General features: G+C 39.2%; 1 protein-coding gene across 1 annotated transcript in view; it reads left to right on the top strand.

The window, feature by feature from the left end:
- The first annotated feature begins 260 nt into the window (after positions 1–260).
- ASZ1 (ankyrin repeat, SAM and basic leucine zipper domain containing 1) overlaps positions 261–14615 on the top strand; it is a 41203-nt gene continuing 26848 nt past the window's right edge. The window contains exons 1-4 of the mRNA XM_005146106.3: positions 261–371; positions 1942–2038; positions 6739–6861; positions 9541–9652. Coding sequence (XP_005146163.2) covers positions 261–371; positions 1942–2038; positions 6739–6861; positions 9541–9652 — 443 coding nt within the window. The remainder of the gene's footprint in view (positions 372–1941; positions 2039–6738; positions 6862–9540; positions 9653–14615) is intronic.

Genomic DNA, 14615 nt, shown 5'->3' with positions numbered 1-14615 from the left:
GCTGTTCCCATGTGCTTATAACCATAAAGTTCTTTGGTTTCTTTCACCTGCCGTTCTGCCACCATCACCAGCAGCCCCCAATGTCTGTCCCCGTCCCCTCACGAACCCCGACTGCCCGCCCCACGTACGGACACCCACACCGCTGAAGGGAGCTCCGCCCCCTTCTCCCCCCCACTAAACCTCCGTGCGCGGGAAAGTGGAGCAGGCCACGTGACTGGGCCTGGCGGCGGGTCGAGGCGAGGTGTGTGGAGCGGGGAGCCATGGCGGCCGCGCAGTGGGAGTTCCGCGTCGTGGCGGGGGGCTACGAGGACGACGACAGAGACAGCGAAGAGGACGGCTGGGATATCGGCGTCGTGTGGCAGGAGCCGCAAGTGGGGCCAGCTGGGGTGAGCTGGGGTCTGCGGCGGGGCGGGCGCGGAGCGGGGGAGTGCGGCCTCATGCGCGGTGAGCGTGGGGCTGGGTGGGTCTCACTGAGGAGGGGCTGCGGCTGGTGGCCCCTCTGGGGGTATTTCCCAGCAGGGTAGTGGTGGTGTGCCCTCAACGCAGGAATACAGGAAACCTCCACTAACAACCCCCACCCACCCCTTCCCAAACTAAAGTTTTGGAGGGTGTCTTCCTACATAAAACCTTAATGTGTATATAAACCACTTTTTAACAACAGACCCTAGCCCGTATTTCATCGCGAGAATAAATTTGAAAGCAACCAGAGGCCTATAAAGCTGTTTAAAAGCTGCGATGCTGTTTTCTGCTAATGTGAAGATTGAAGTGGTTTTGTTGCATCTCACAGGTGTGAGGCATCTGGTAGTGTGAGGTGGAGGCAGATCTGCAAGGCCCGTTAGCCCTTGGTTTGTCTCGTGGCTGGAACTGGAGAATGGAAGTAGCTCAATACTCGCTGAAGGTTATAGTCAGGTTTTCAGGGTTTTGATCTTTGAACTGAGGTGTCTCTGGAGATATGCATTATTTGGAAATTGTTGGCTGAGTAGGGCAAAAAGAGGACTAAATTATGATATTGGCTGTGTCTCTACCTTTGATTTTTCTAGACACTAAGCACTTAGTAAAACCTTTACAAAAAATGTTGGAAAGAAAGACTACAATGTGCTGGGGAAAACTGTGTAATTCTCAGTTCTCTTGACGTCAAAACCTGTTGTGAAATAGGACTTCTTGCCATACCCACTTATGTCTTTAAAGAAACTAGTGAATAGTTTTCCACTTACAGCTTTTGTATAATCTAGATAACACCAGCAGTGATCTTCGGCTGCATCTGTAGCTTTGATAAAAGACCCAGTCTTGTGATGGTTTTGAAAGAAACTTGAGTCAGGCAACTGTCTGATGCATAAACGAGTCTTTTGGTAAGAGCATTTTTGAGCCAAATCATTCATAATGCAGCAGCACAAGTACCTCTGCCACAACAGGAGTGGCAGGAAAGAGGACCAGTAACCTTTTCCAGATGTGAATTAGTGCTGTATTAAGCCAGACAGCCAGTCACAGAGCTGCATTGCCCCAGACTCCCAGTTTTTATGTCTGAAAGATGTATGTTTTAATGCTATGATTCCAACATGTGAAATGTACAAACAAGGTACAGAAATCTGTTGTAAAGTTTTTGTACTCCAAAAGATGAAAAATAATCTTAACTGAAATTAAACACCATTAAGAAAAACTGAGAGCAGCATAGGGGGATAATAGGTATGTTGAGAAAGAAGGTATTTTCAGAGAATGGGACCTTTCTTAAAAATCAGATTTAAAACTTAATGTTTTACCATAGACCCATAGCAGGTGTACAGAGATGTAAGAATAAAAGTTCTGCCTTGTTCCTCACCCTCCCCCCCCCTTCTCTGCTTTGTCCTTGAAGAGATCATTGGTGTTTTAATACTGAAATCAAGCTTTAGTTTTTACCTTAAAACAGGTACTGGGTTTTGACATAATTTTTCTTTGCCTATCTAGCAGTTGGATCAAATGTTGCAGGCGGACAAGAATGGAGCATTAAGGAAGGCTCTGTTTTGTGGTGATGTGTCATTAATTGAAGAACTCTTAAACTCCGGTAAGGAAAGTCAGTTATGAAGTTGAATTTTTTAATTTTTAATTAAACTTGGCAAGAATTCTAAAGCTTCAGAGTTTCTTGTTTCAAAGTAACATGTAGAGTGCATGTAGGAGTATGTGAATATTTCCAATACAGGATACAAACTCTTACTTTAAAAATCAAATTACTTTTTCAGTGACTCAGCATCCAGTATTCCAGCAAAGTCCTTGTAATTTCTATTTCTTTCATCAGCCAGGAGCACTGAAAATGGGTAAAACTGTAACCTGTGAACTGTGAAATAAGGTGTTTCTTTGTTTTCAGATGCATCTTTAACCTAAAAATAACAATTACACTGAATTTGAGGTGGTTTTAATTGAGAGTGAGAATTCCATCGGTGGTTTTACGTTAATGTTGAAGGTTGCTGGGGGAGAAGCTGGCAGGAAGGGGAGGCTGGCTTTTTTTCCTTATGATGTTCCCCCAGTTTGGAAAATCCATTTTTGTATTTTTCTCAGTCACAGCACTGTTAAGTTTCTGGTATGTGCCCTGTATAATACTGCTGTCCTGGCAACATCAGCTGGACAAAGATTCTGTGTTTCTGAAAGGTCTGATAGAGTTTATGTGGCATTTGTCACTAAAAAGTAGTTTGTATTAAAACTAAAAGCCTTTCTCCCTGTTCTGTTTCTCAGTAATTGTGTTAATGTGTTTCTGTTATTCAGTGTTAGGAGGATTGGATCACTTAGTGAAGCATCCAGGGCAATCAAAAACTGCATAGCTGAGTTGACCTGCCTAGTGATAATTGTAAGGAAGTTCTGCTTGAGCAAGCAAGCAGAATATGGTAACCAAGAGCTTGTTCTCTGAGGAAAATCTATCTTATGGCAGGAAGAAAATAGTTTCCTAGTTAGCAGTGAGTTTCTCTGAGATAAAATGATGGCATTACTTGGCCTTTTAGAAGACGACTGTTTCTCACCACAGTGGAGGAATGAATGATTTTAAATTAAGTAAGAGCTGTTGAACAGGCTGAAACACAGAAGTGTAATACAGAGTGAAATACATCTTCTGTCTTTCTTTGGGAAAATATGATCTTATTTGTAGAGTATTTTGCAATATCTGTGCATCAAATTACGTAATTGTTTTGCTATAGCCATCCATATTTAATTGCTGGTATTGCAGCCCAACAGCAATAGTTCACTTTCCGCATTGGTGCTTGTTACATACTGAGCGGTTCTATGTCATGGGAAGTTGATGATAGCTATCTGTAAGAGTGTAAGGTCAGGTCAGAGGTTCCTGTAGTCTATGTCCTGTTTCCTGAAATGCACAAGACAGTATCACAAAGAGAATCTGTCATTTCCTGAAAATAGGACTAACAGTAAATTTTGAATCATCCAGTACTGTCCTGCAAAGTGGTAGAATACAATGCCTCTAACAGGGAGGTGTTTCTGAAGAAAGGTAACATTGTCCTTCAGAGGATTGACGCTCAGTCAGATTAAATCTTTGCCTCCAAATTTGCCTTTAGTGTATGTTCAGTAGAGCTTGTAGGAGGCTTGCTACCATCACTCAACCAAACTCAGTTTGTGTTGGAAGCATATTTCCTAGCAACAGTTGGGGCCATTCTTTCAGACAGAGTGTGAACATGTTGTCTTCTGGCTTGCTTAGATATTGCTTTAAGAATCTGGTGCTGGGGCAATTTTACAGAGCTCCTTTAGGAGATGGACAAGCACAATGTCTTCTCTTACCCCTCCTATAAAATGGCAACATACTAAGAACAGTTTTCTAAAGTATGTGTCACATACAGTAATGCAAGTAACAGGTTCAGATATGACTTGGGATTATTGGTCTGCTTTGGGAATAAAATACTTAAAACCGTACAATTCATAAATTTGTTTTCCTCAAATGGAATTAAAAATGATGACCTTATGACAGTTTAGGCTGATCAAATATGTAGCTACAGTGAAATCCTCTTTTCTTGTTTTCATTCAGCCATTCAGCAGTCTGTGCTACTCTTATCCTTGCATGAGTGCTAGAGCTCATCTGATCTTTTGTGAGCCAGTTCAAGGAATTAAAGTAGTAGTAAACTGGGGTGGGTGTGAATCATTTTTTCAGCCAGTTTAGGACTCTGAACCCTGAGTCAGATGAGAACCATAGCTGGCCTAGCAGTGGGTGACATCAGCAGCTTTGATTTAACTCAGAAATCAGTGCATCTATTAGAGAGAAGTCTTGTAGACAAAAGCATTCTGGGACTTTCCCTCAGGTAAATTGGGTCTGAGTGTGAATGAATTATAATACTAAGAGCTGTTCTTAAACTTAAGAGTTTTGAGACTTCTTTTATTTTGGTGTCAAACATTAAATTATTTAGTATAAAGAGCTATATGTAGAGGTTGCTTGTAATTCTTCAGGCATTCCCTTGTTAACCTTTCTGAACTTGAGGTTACATTTTTCTCTATAAAAGCAGCCTTTCTACCATAACTGTTTTTAGCTACAGTCAACAAAATATCTGAAAGAGATACCAGAGAAACTGTAGTAATCATAGAAAGAATGTAATTTTTCCTTTGTTTTTCTTTTGCTTCGTTTATTCACATGCTTCTTATAGTTTCTGCTCATCTGGGGACACAGTGAATTTCTCCCTATTGCTGATTAAAGAGGAGGATATTTATGTGTAACTCATTGTAAGAAATAATATTCCATCCACTTTGCTGCCCAGACATGATTTGTGAGGATATGTGACTGAAAAGCTCCTCTGCTGATGCCCACAGCGGTACGCAGTGAGATAATGGCAGGTGGGGGAGCCCAAATACCCACTCCCAGCTCTTCCCTTGCCCATCATGGAAACCATCAGCCCATTACAAGCCCATCTCCACAAGCCCAGAAGAGCAGAGAAGCCCGAGGGTGGGCAGGAAGGCACATTACGGAGTCAGAGGAAGGGACCCTGGGCTGTCATGGGGTCCCTTGTGCCTGGGTGCCAGCGACTGTAAAGACAGGAGTGAGTGAAAGGATGTGCCAGCCATAGGAGTGGGACTGGGGCTTGGAGGCCTGTGTGTCTGTGATGCCAGCAGCTGGAAGAGGTAGATGTATCCCAAAGGGGAGCAGTGTGAAACCATTGCTGCTGTGTGAGTTCATATGAGTGCTATGTCTGTGTTGATCAGTGTGGCTGGTGTGAGCCTGCTGGGAATACATGCTCAGTATCAGTATTGGTTGGACATCAGGTTGTAGAGCTGTGGCAGCTGTACATCCAGCTGTGGCTGTTGGATCTGGCCTGATTTTTCACTGTACATTTTTTTTCTGGGCTTCTCTGTTGCCTTGTAAGACTTCTTTAAATGGTAAAATAATGCTGCTTACTTCAGGAACAGTTTATGTCATGAGAGGGTCTGGATAGTAACCAAGGGGAGGCATTTTCTAGTTCAGCCAACAACTCAGATAGCCATGCAGCTGTATAGCAACATGACTGTTACTATTTCAGTTATCCTTTCCTTATCTTCCTTTCAGACTCTAGCTGGTTTTGTGTACTGCAGGCAAACTGGAATGCTGTGGCATGAAGGACTGCAGCTAGTATGTATGCATTATGAAGAAGGATTGATCATGAATTCTGTGGCTTGTGGGTGTTAAGAGGTGTTAGAATGTTTCAACACCTGGCTTTCATTGAATGTTCCTTCTTTACTGATTGCTTCTAGGACTTCAGTGATCTTAAACAGCTGAAGAATAAATCCAACAGCAGTGACTTGTTACTCCCTCAGCTTTGATGACTTTATGCTGCTACACAGAGCACAGCTTTAACAAACTACTGAGACAGAGAGGGTAAATGCACATTTTGTATGAAAAGGTGTGCATGTAGCTCAACTGTCACAGGTTTCTTAGGAGATGGGTTTTTTGAGGTTTTTTTTAAAGCTGTCACTTGTAAAGAAGTGGTTTTGATTATCCATAATCACTTTCTGATTAATATAGAACCAGCTGATAGAAACTGTTGTAGAGGAAGTAATATTTGAGGAGGGATTGAAGGAAAGATGTATGGAAATCATGATCTGAAAGTTGTCAGATGAGTATCTCAGGCTGGTGTTTGGCACTTGGTGAATTTGGGAGGGCTTCCTGGCAAGTTTTTTTCTAGCCATAAAAGAAGATATGGCTATTATAGGGGGTAACAAATCTGGTGATTGTGACTGGATCTTGCACAATCTTCTACTTCTTCTTTCTGTCAAGATGGTGTTTTCTTAGTATGGAGTGCAGAACTGGTGTCTGTTAATTATCTGCCTTTCAATGCAGAGAATAAAAAGAGCTGTGAAACAGGAAAATCCTAGTCACTATGATCTTAATTACCTGACAAATAGTTTGCTTCCATAGCTTGGTTTGAAAAGAATCAAAGTTTTTCATTTTGATTGAAGAAAGTTACCGCACATAAGTGGAGAAAACAGATTCTGTGCACTTCTGTGAAGAAAAAAAGAAAATAATCTAAATAATAAATGTAGCTGTAGAAATAATTTCATTGTAGTCTTTCTGTGGTACAGAACTTCCTGAATTGAGAACTGAGCTTCCTCAGTGACAGTTCTAAAAGTTATTTGCTGGTATCCCAGATAAAGGTGTATTAGAAACATTAAAATGGTCTAAGAAACTTCTCTCTCTAGGACTAAACACAGTGTGTAACCTTTGTAGTGACGCGTATTGAGAATAAAATTTGTTACAAGTATGTTTATTGTGGTGCAGTTTTACGATTTTAGTATCTTAAATTTTGACAGGTGTGAACATAGAATCTAGCTTTCAGTTTGGATGGACTCCCCTGATGTGTGCTGCCAGTGTGGCTGACTCTGCGGTAGTGCGTCTTCTTCTGGACAGAGGTGCTAATGCATCTTTTGCAATAGGTAAGATGTGAATGAACAGTACTGGTTAGCAATGCTCAGTACTAGATATTGTCCCATCCTTATTCTCTTTTTACGTATATAGGGAAAAACAAAATTCACAGGCGAATGGGGGCCTAGTCTTGATTTCACAGTTTTTAAGTAAAAGTAGTAGTTTTAAAGTAGAAAGTGTGGTTTTGGAAGTGATGTGGAATCAGTTGATGGGTTTTCTTGTCCTTTCTCTCTCATTCTGTCTTCTTCATCCTCTACCTCCCAATCTCCAAGTACTTTTTTAAAAATGAAGTATTCAGGAATATTTGTTCAAGAATTTTAGGCCAAAGTTGGACAGCTAAAACTTCCTTTGTTTGATCCTGTTACTAAGTATGTGCACACAGAAACCAGATAGAATCCCAAAGAACAGGAATAACTTTCCAGTTTCTGAGAAACTAATGTGGACTTTTTAGAGCACATTTTTCTATAAAGTGAAAACTGTTCTTCAGTGTCTTCCTAAATCACCGTATTCTGCAAGAGTTCAGTGGAGCTTCAAAGTAATCTCAGTTCCTCTATCAATTTTAATGGCATAATAATAACTTTTCCTTAAATTATTGTTATTTTCCTTCTTTTTCATTGTGTTGGAAGATTTATTGAAGTTAAAGAAAAACCACAGCAATATAGGAGAAACATATGACACACAATACTGCCAAATACATAAAAACAATAATCATATTATCCAATAACTTGTCAATATTTGTAATAGTAGTAGACTGAAATGCAGATGATACAAATCTACCTCAGAAAATTTTCTTGGGCTTCTTAGTATCTGATCAGATTAGGAGGTTAGAGTAGATTGCCTGCACCAAAAGCAATTGTGCCTTCAAATTACTGTCCTTATAGCCAACTTAGAACTTCCATGTGGCTGCCTATACCTACGGCTCCCTACAACTCACACCTGGTCCTTCCTGATGGCTATAGAGAGCTATAATTGGTGCTGAAACTGCTGCGGGCAGCAGTTGCGGCTGACTGGTTAACCAACATGCGTGTCATGTTTCTTCAGTGTGTGACCATATGTGTTTGCCCTCAGTGACACCTTGCTGCTAGGATCAGGTTTCTTATCTGGTTTCCCTAGTACTTTGTGTAGTGAAACAGTAAGTAGCTGGGGCATATGTGGCAGGGCACTGTCCAGCCAGGAAGTCTTGCAAAGCACTGATTTATGTCAGGCCATATGTGTTCAGTAAAGTTATGCCATCCTAAAATGCTACTAAATGTCATGGGTTGTCCTGCTTTTTTTACATCAGTAGACAATTACATAACTGATCCTATGCTGATTATCCTGTAATGCTTATAATCCTAATAATAGCTATACTGTTAATCACCTTTTGTCATGTTTCAGTCCTCTTTCTGAGTGGTTAATTAATTTTACTCTTTTCGTAGTCATGAAGAGCAAGGAACTAAAGTAACATTCACTGTGTGATGGGATCAGAATGCAGAAGCCTTGGAGTAAATTCACTGGCTCATCTGTGTTTTTCAGCTAGGCTGAACATATACTGATCTTTTTTGCACTCTTACCAGTTTTTCTCAGCAAAAGAGAAGCCTGAGAATGCTAAAGTGTTTCTTACCCTTCTTCTCTTGCTCACATGTATGAGCTATGAGTATGCTAACAGAAATTAATTTCCCTGTGTTTATCATTACCTGAAATACTAAATACAAATGTAACTGGTTTTTAATGGTGCTTACTACTACCTTTGCTTGGTGTCCTGCCATCTTTCCATTCATGTTGTTATCAATAACCAAGTTAACCATTTGAATAAAAATCTGTCAGTGTTATCGTTTAATTTACTAAAATGTTGGTTGCTTATTGTTCAGGAGTTCAGGTGACTCTCTTAAACTGAAATTTTCATTTAATATTGTATTATGTGTGTTGGAACTTCTACAGGAGGAGTTAGAGTTAGGGTTAGGGTTAGAATTCTGATTTGTAGTAGAATTCTGATTCTGTAGAATTCTGATTTGTGAGCCGAGGTGGCATGTAACACCTATCTGCCTTCAGAGCTGGAGCAACTACACTGGTTCCTCCTGATGAATCTTTATGGACTGTGTAGATGTTCTTTAAATACACATCTAAACCCCAGCTTTTACTCTTTCTCTGGCCACTACTGTACCTCAGTATTCTAGTAAATTTACTTCCTTCTCCTTCAGTCATATAATAAAGTCTTGTTACTTGAACTGTCCTTTGTATGGTCCTCTGTTCTCCATAGAACTGATGTTATGTTTTTAGAATACATTTCATGCACTTTTTTTATCTATCGCAGTTAACTTTGTTTCTTCCCTCTACTGTATTTTTGGGAGAGGTAGAGAGGAACAGGGAGTGAATCTCCTGTATAAAACAAGATTTTAGGAACAAGCATCTATAGGTAAGCTGCTGGTTTTGGGGGGATATTTAAGAGGTATCCTAGACTTCAGTAGGATTAGATGCTTTAGTACTGCCATTCACTCTCATCTTTCTCATCTTCTCAGATGCCTTTACCTTACCTGTTAATTCTAGTGACTTTCACTGGAAGGAAAACTAATTTTTTACCCTTTTCTAAATATTTTGGAGTATCAGAACCCCATTAATAAGTCTAGCAAATATAAAAGCTTTTAAAGGAGCTTCTGGATTAGCATAGTATTTACATTTACACAAGTAACTAACTGCAAATTTCAAAACAGATAAGTACACTGTGCTGATGGCGGCATGTGCTGCAAATACTTCAGAGGAAAAAGTCTTGAAGACTGTAGAGCTGCTGCTGTCAAGGAATGCTGACCCTAACCTTACTTGCAGGTACCAAAAGAACCCCCTGTGTCTGTGAATACATCATAAAATTTAATATTAATATATAGAGACATCTTTATAACATAACTGTTGTTGGTTAAGATGATGTGTACTTCATTGGCTTTTTGTAACTTCGCTGCTGTCTCTATATAAGGAAAGATTAATGTCCAGATATTAATTTCTCCATGTATAGCCATTTGAGTAAATAAGGCTATGATCAGTATTAATTATGTTTGTCAAAATAAGTATGTTCCTCAGCTGAACAAGATATAAATTTAAGATAAAAACTACTCTTAATAGTTCAGTTGATTGCAATATAAGGGCAAGAAGTATGTCCTCTGCCTTTCACAAATCATACTGTCTCTTTTGTATGAGGATGTAAACGAAATCAGTTAATTCTTTATTTAGATTCATGTTCTCCTTATGAGCTTTATGTGGGTATCTATCTATATTCCTTTCACAGAATATATTTCTCCTATAGGAAAAGAAAACTTCTCGGTAAATAAAATGCATTTATTCCAGTACAGTCTGAAATAATCCGGATTAAAAGGAGATTTAATCTCTTAAGTAACAGCTTGTTTCTGGGATTACCACTTCGTGTCTCAGGAGTCTGAAGCAGTGCATTTTGAGATGTCTGTAGTTGCATAGTCTTATGCAATGTTTCATTTTGCATCACAAAGGAATTCTGGGCTGAGCCAAGATAAAGTCTTCTCCCTCTGCTGGAAGAAGAGATATTGCTTGTGTCAAATTGAAACAGCTTTGTTTTCAGCTAACTGAAATTTATTTTTTATACCAGAGCCCTTTCACCACATTACCTGAGATATGTAGACTGTGTAGTCCCCTAAAAGAATAGAATTGGAGTCTTCATGGTTCTCATTAATAAAATTCAATCAGTCTGGGCCCTGAATCTCACGATATTGTTGCCATTAGATAGCTGAATGCTTGAGAAACATCTGCTTTAAAAAAAGGGGAAAATCTTAACATTGTTAAACTTTGTCCTGAGTGTTTGAAAATGTAAGCCAGAGTGCAAAGCTGCAGGTTTACATTTGGAAAGGCCTTTGGTTAAACTTTGGGAGGAAAAAAAAAGGTTTTGATTCTGACACAAGAGATGTGAATTTTAAGGGCAAAACTTTATGCATAAATTTAGCATAGGTTGTGCATAGTTGGTCTTCATGTACAAATATTTATTTGATATTTGTTTCCTAAGACTTTGCACTAACAGGAGGTATGCTTGTATGTGTCAGATACAGTGTCCACTTGTGGGTTTTTTCACTTTTGCAATAGTAGTCTTTCTCAAACAAAAAGATAAATAGAGACAATAAGAAGTGTCATATTTGTACCAAACAAAAGTAGAAGTTAGATGGCAAGGTCTGGATTTATCGGAAATCTTTGTGCTACCTTTATTTCTTTCTGGTATTTGATGTCTGTGCAGACCACTCCATCATTACATCTGCTTGGACAGCAGCTGCTGCTTCTCATGCACTTCTTCCACTGTGTTCTGAAACAAAGGGATGAAACGCATCGAACCAGCTTCTGTGAAGATAAGGTGTCAGAGCAAACCCTCTGTGTGGCACTGTAGTTCCATTCACCCGTTTCATTAGAGCAAGCAATATGTTCTGTAGGAGAGCATCAGAACTGTCAGTGAGTTTAGATTATTGTGAGAGTACTTCCTCTGTGATCAGTTTACCGCAGGAGTTAAGAACTACGGCTCACATAATTTGCCTGTCTTTGAACCTAAGAACTAGAATGATTTGTGGAAGCTTCTCTTTTGTCCACCAACAGCTGAAATGTATGTGAATGCAGAACTTGCATGTAAGATAGAGTTTAGTGTTTGCCTTTTCCCTGTTGTGCTGTCAGGGTACCCAGTAGGCTTTTCTATTTCATGTCCTTTGGTGATACACAGAAACTTGCAAATTTTTTTGTCTAATTCATGAAGTGTTCATGGGGTGGGGAAGGGTTAGTGAGAAATAAAATGATTTTTCAAATGTAGTCTGAGAAAGAAGATGAGTTCAGGAGTGTGGGTAGGTAGATGGCCTCTTTGTGATAGGATGGAGTACTGAGGAGAAAGTGTTCAGTAGAGTAACTTCCAGTATTCTTGCCAAATCAAAATTGGGAACTGAATATGGATGGCTGTAAAAACAGTTTTGTTAATGATGAACGCAGTGTAGCAAAGCGTAAGTACTAACTGAAGAGTTTTAAAAGATGAACAAGAAAGAAGGTAATGGCTAGGTGAAACAAGAAGGCATTGTAAGAACTCCTGTGTATAGCCTTTGTACAGCTACTACAGTCTGAATGCTTCATTTAAATGAATGCTACCTTGAAAAATTTCTTCCGCTTATCTTGTATCTTTCACCTTCCTCTTGCTCCAAAATGTATATTATATACTTTGTCCCTTTGTAAGGCCTGGAAAGATTTAAGCAGTCTTTAAAAAAAAACCAACCCAACAAATAAATAAAATCTCTTTTAACCTGCAGTGCTTCCTTGAAGGTATGCTGGGTTTTATTAAATTAAGCTGTGATTTTGTTTTAGGCAAAAGGAGGAGGCATGACCAACTGATAACTAAATTACTGCTTCTAGGATTACATGTCATAGGCTGTTTAGTAAATATGAATTTCAGTGACTATATCCTCCAAGTTCTTGTTTACATAAGTAGACTAAAATAAACCTAATGGGATTGGGGGTAAGGAGAGTGTTTTGATTTGGTGTTTCATGCTAATGGTTCTTTGTTAGAAGAAGGTACAAACAGGTGAATGGCTGAAGTCCTCTTTATTTTGACATAATAATCTGCTGTTCTGTATGGGATTAGGTAGGTGTTTGATTGTGAGGCTATTTTTTTTCCCTCTTTAAATTTCTGGCACATTTGGGTCCTACTCAGTGACCAAGCCTCTCTTCAGTGTTTCTGCTCTGAAGTAGTTATGAATTTTATGTATGTTTAAAGAAAAGTCTTCATAAAATGTTGTTTTTTTTTTTTTTTGTTTCAGTGTATCATAAGGACTAGACTTCTGTCTGTCTTTTGTCATTGTACATATTAAAAGTTGAGCTTGAAGTGTACTGTCATGTATGCATATACCTGAAAATGTGATCACTGCTCAGGTCTTTTAAGTTGCCTATGTATGCTCACTTATGCTTGCAATCAAAGCAGTTTTGAGGAGTATCAAAAATGGTTTCATGATGAACATTTTGGTCTAATTTGCCCTCTTGAGAAGATGATAATGGAAGGGGGAAGTTGTCATTACATTATTGCCCAGTTCACAAAGTAGGTCTCTCTTCATGTTTCACAGAATAAAGCAGTTGTGTAACACCTCAGTTGCAGCAAGAAATTCATTGCTGCTGATAAGATAGTAAGTCTGCACTGCCACATAATGATCTCAAAGACATTGACGTGATTATTGTGTGATAGTTAACCACGCCAAAAGCAGCAAGTACCTTTCAGTAAAGGTAAATAGCCTGGGAAAAGTTAAAGCGTAACAGTGCATTGTACAGTTGGGGCAAGAAAATGAGGGAATTTAACACTGATTGAATTGAGGTCTTTGATCCACCTCAGAGCAAAAAATACCATGTTAGGTTTTGCTCTATTTACTTCATACCTTTCAGAGTTGTTTCTTTTTATTCTAGCACTATGAATTTAGGATAGAGGGGCTAAATGTAAAAAAACCAAAATGCAAACTTATGTTTACAAAGTAGTCTGTTCATTTGACCTATGTCCATACATCTCTTGTCCTCTCTTACCCGATTATGGAGAAGTCAGAAACATGGTAAATATGCAAGTTTTGTGAGTTGGAGGAGTGGCTTTTGAATGTTAAATGGTGAGTCTTGTTCATGAGATATTTTGGTAGGGGGAAAGAGTCTAGACACCAGAATAGATGATGGTACTTTTCCCAGCTGGTATTGACTATATGGTGGTACTGACACTGTTGATCACAGTTTCTGGGCAGAGGTTTAACATACTCAGGGACAGTAGCAACATTAGATGCTATTTTTAACAGAGGCATTCTGACAGTGTACTGTGGTGTCATGGAATGTCACCTGAGCAGCCTTTGTGTAAAACAGAAACAAAACCTACCCTGAAATCCATTAGCATTGTATCAGCAACATTCTATCTTAAGTATATTAAACTTCCTGTCATTGCCACTACCTTCTATTTGCGTAGAATTGGTTTGGGTTTTGTATGTGACAGTACATAATTATACATACATTTGGTGCATTAATTGTCCTTTCATTGGAAAGGTGGAGTGGATTTCATTTGTGTGTGCTGCATTTCTTGACTGCAGACTTTACCCCCAGTTGAAGGTTGAAATTGAAAGTAAAGTTGAAAGCAGTGTGAGAGGTTTCTGATGATGTGGATAACTCACTGGTTTTTAGCTAAACCAGCTTGCTTGTAAAAATGTGGTGCAGTAAGGATGTAGGAGGACAAGGCAGCATGATTGTGAATGTCATAGTGTAGAGTTCTTCCATTCCCATTCTTCCATTCTTAATCATTCTTACATTGTTACTCTTCATGCTAGTTCCTTTCATAATCACATAGTTTGTATTTTTCTAGTCATATGAAGATGACTTCATAGCTTTCTAGCTTCACCCTCTGTGTGCTGTGGAACTTAGATGCAGGGTTGTTTAATTTTAAAACAATCATGTAAACAGAGCTCAGAAACAGAAAAGCACAAGAAATGGCAAACTGAAATGAAGCTTAAAACTAGGGAACCTGAAACTAAGCTGTTACCTTTTCCAACCCAGTTGTCTTAGAGAACTGTACGTTTCATTCTCTGTTAACAGATTCTGCTTGTTTAATAAGAGGTAAAAGACTCTCCTGTGTTGCTCCAGCAGACAGTGCCTAGAAAAAGTATATTGCTGCTCACAGTATACTAAAGTATGTTCTTCTGGTAGTACTGGTACTACTTGTTTCCTACCTCGTTGCTTAAAACCCCAGTAAGCCAGCAAATGGGTGAATAGCTCACATTCTATTGCTGTGGACACA

The sequence above is a fragment of the Melopsittacus undulatus genome, chromosome 5 (genome assembly GCF_012275295.1).
Source record: "Melopsittacus undulatus isolate bMelUnd1 chromosome 5, bMelUnd1.mat.Z, whole genome shotgun sequence".
NCBI lineage: Eukaryota > Metazoa > Chordata > Aves > Psittaciformes > Psittaculidae > Melopsittacus > Melopsittacus undulatus.
This window is presented reverse-complemented; position numbering and strand designations above follow the sequence as displayed.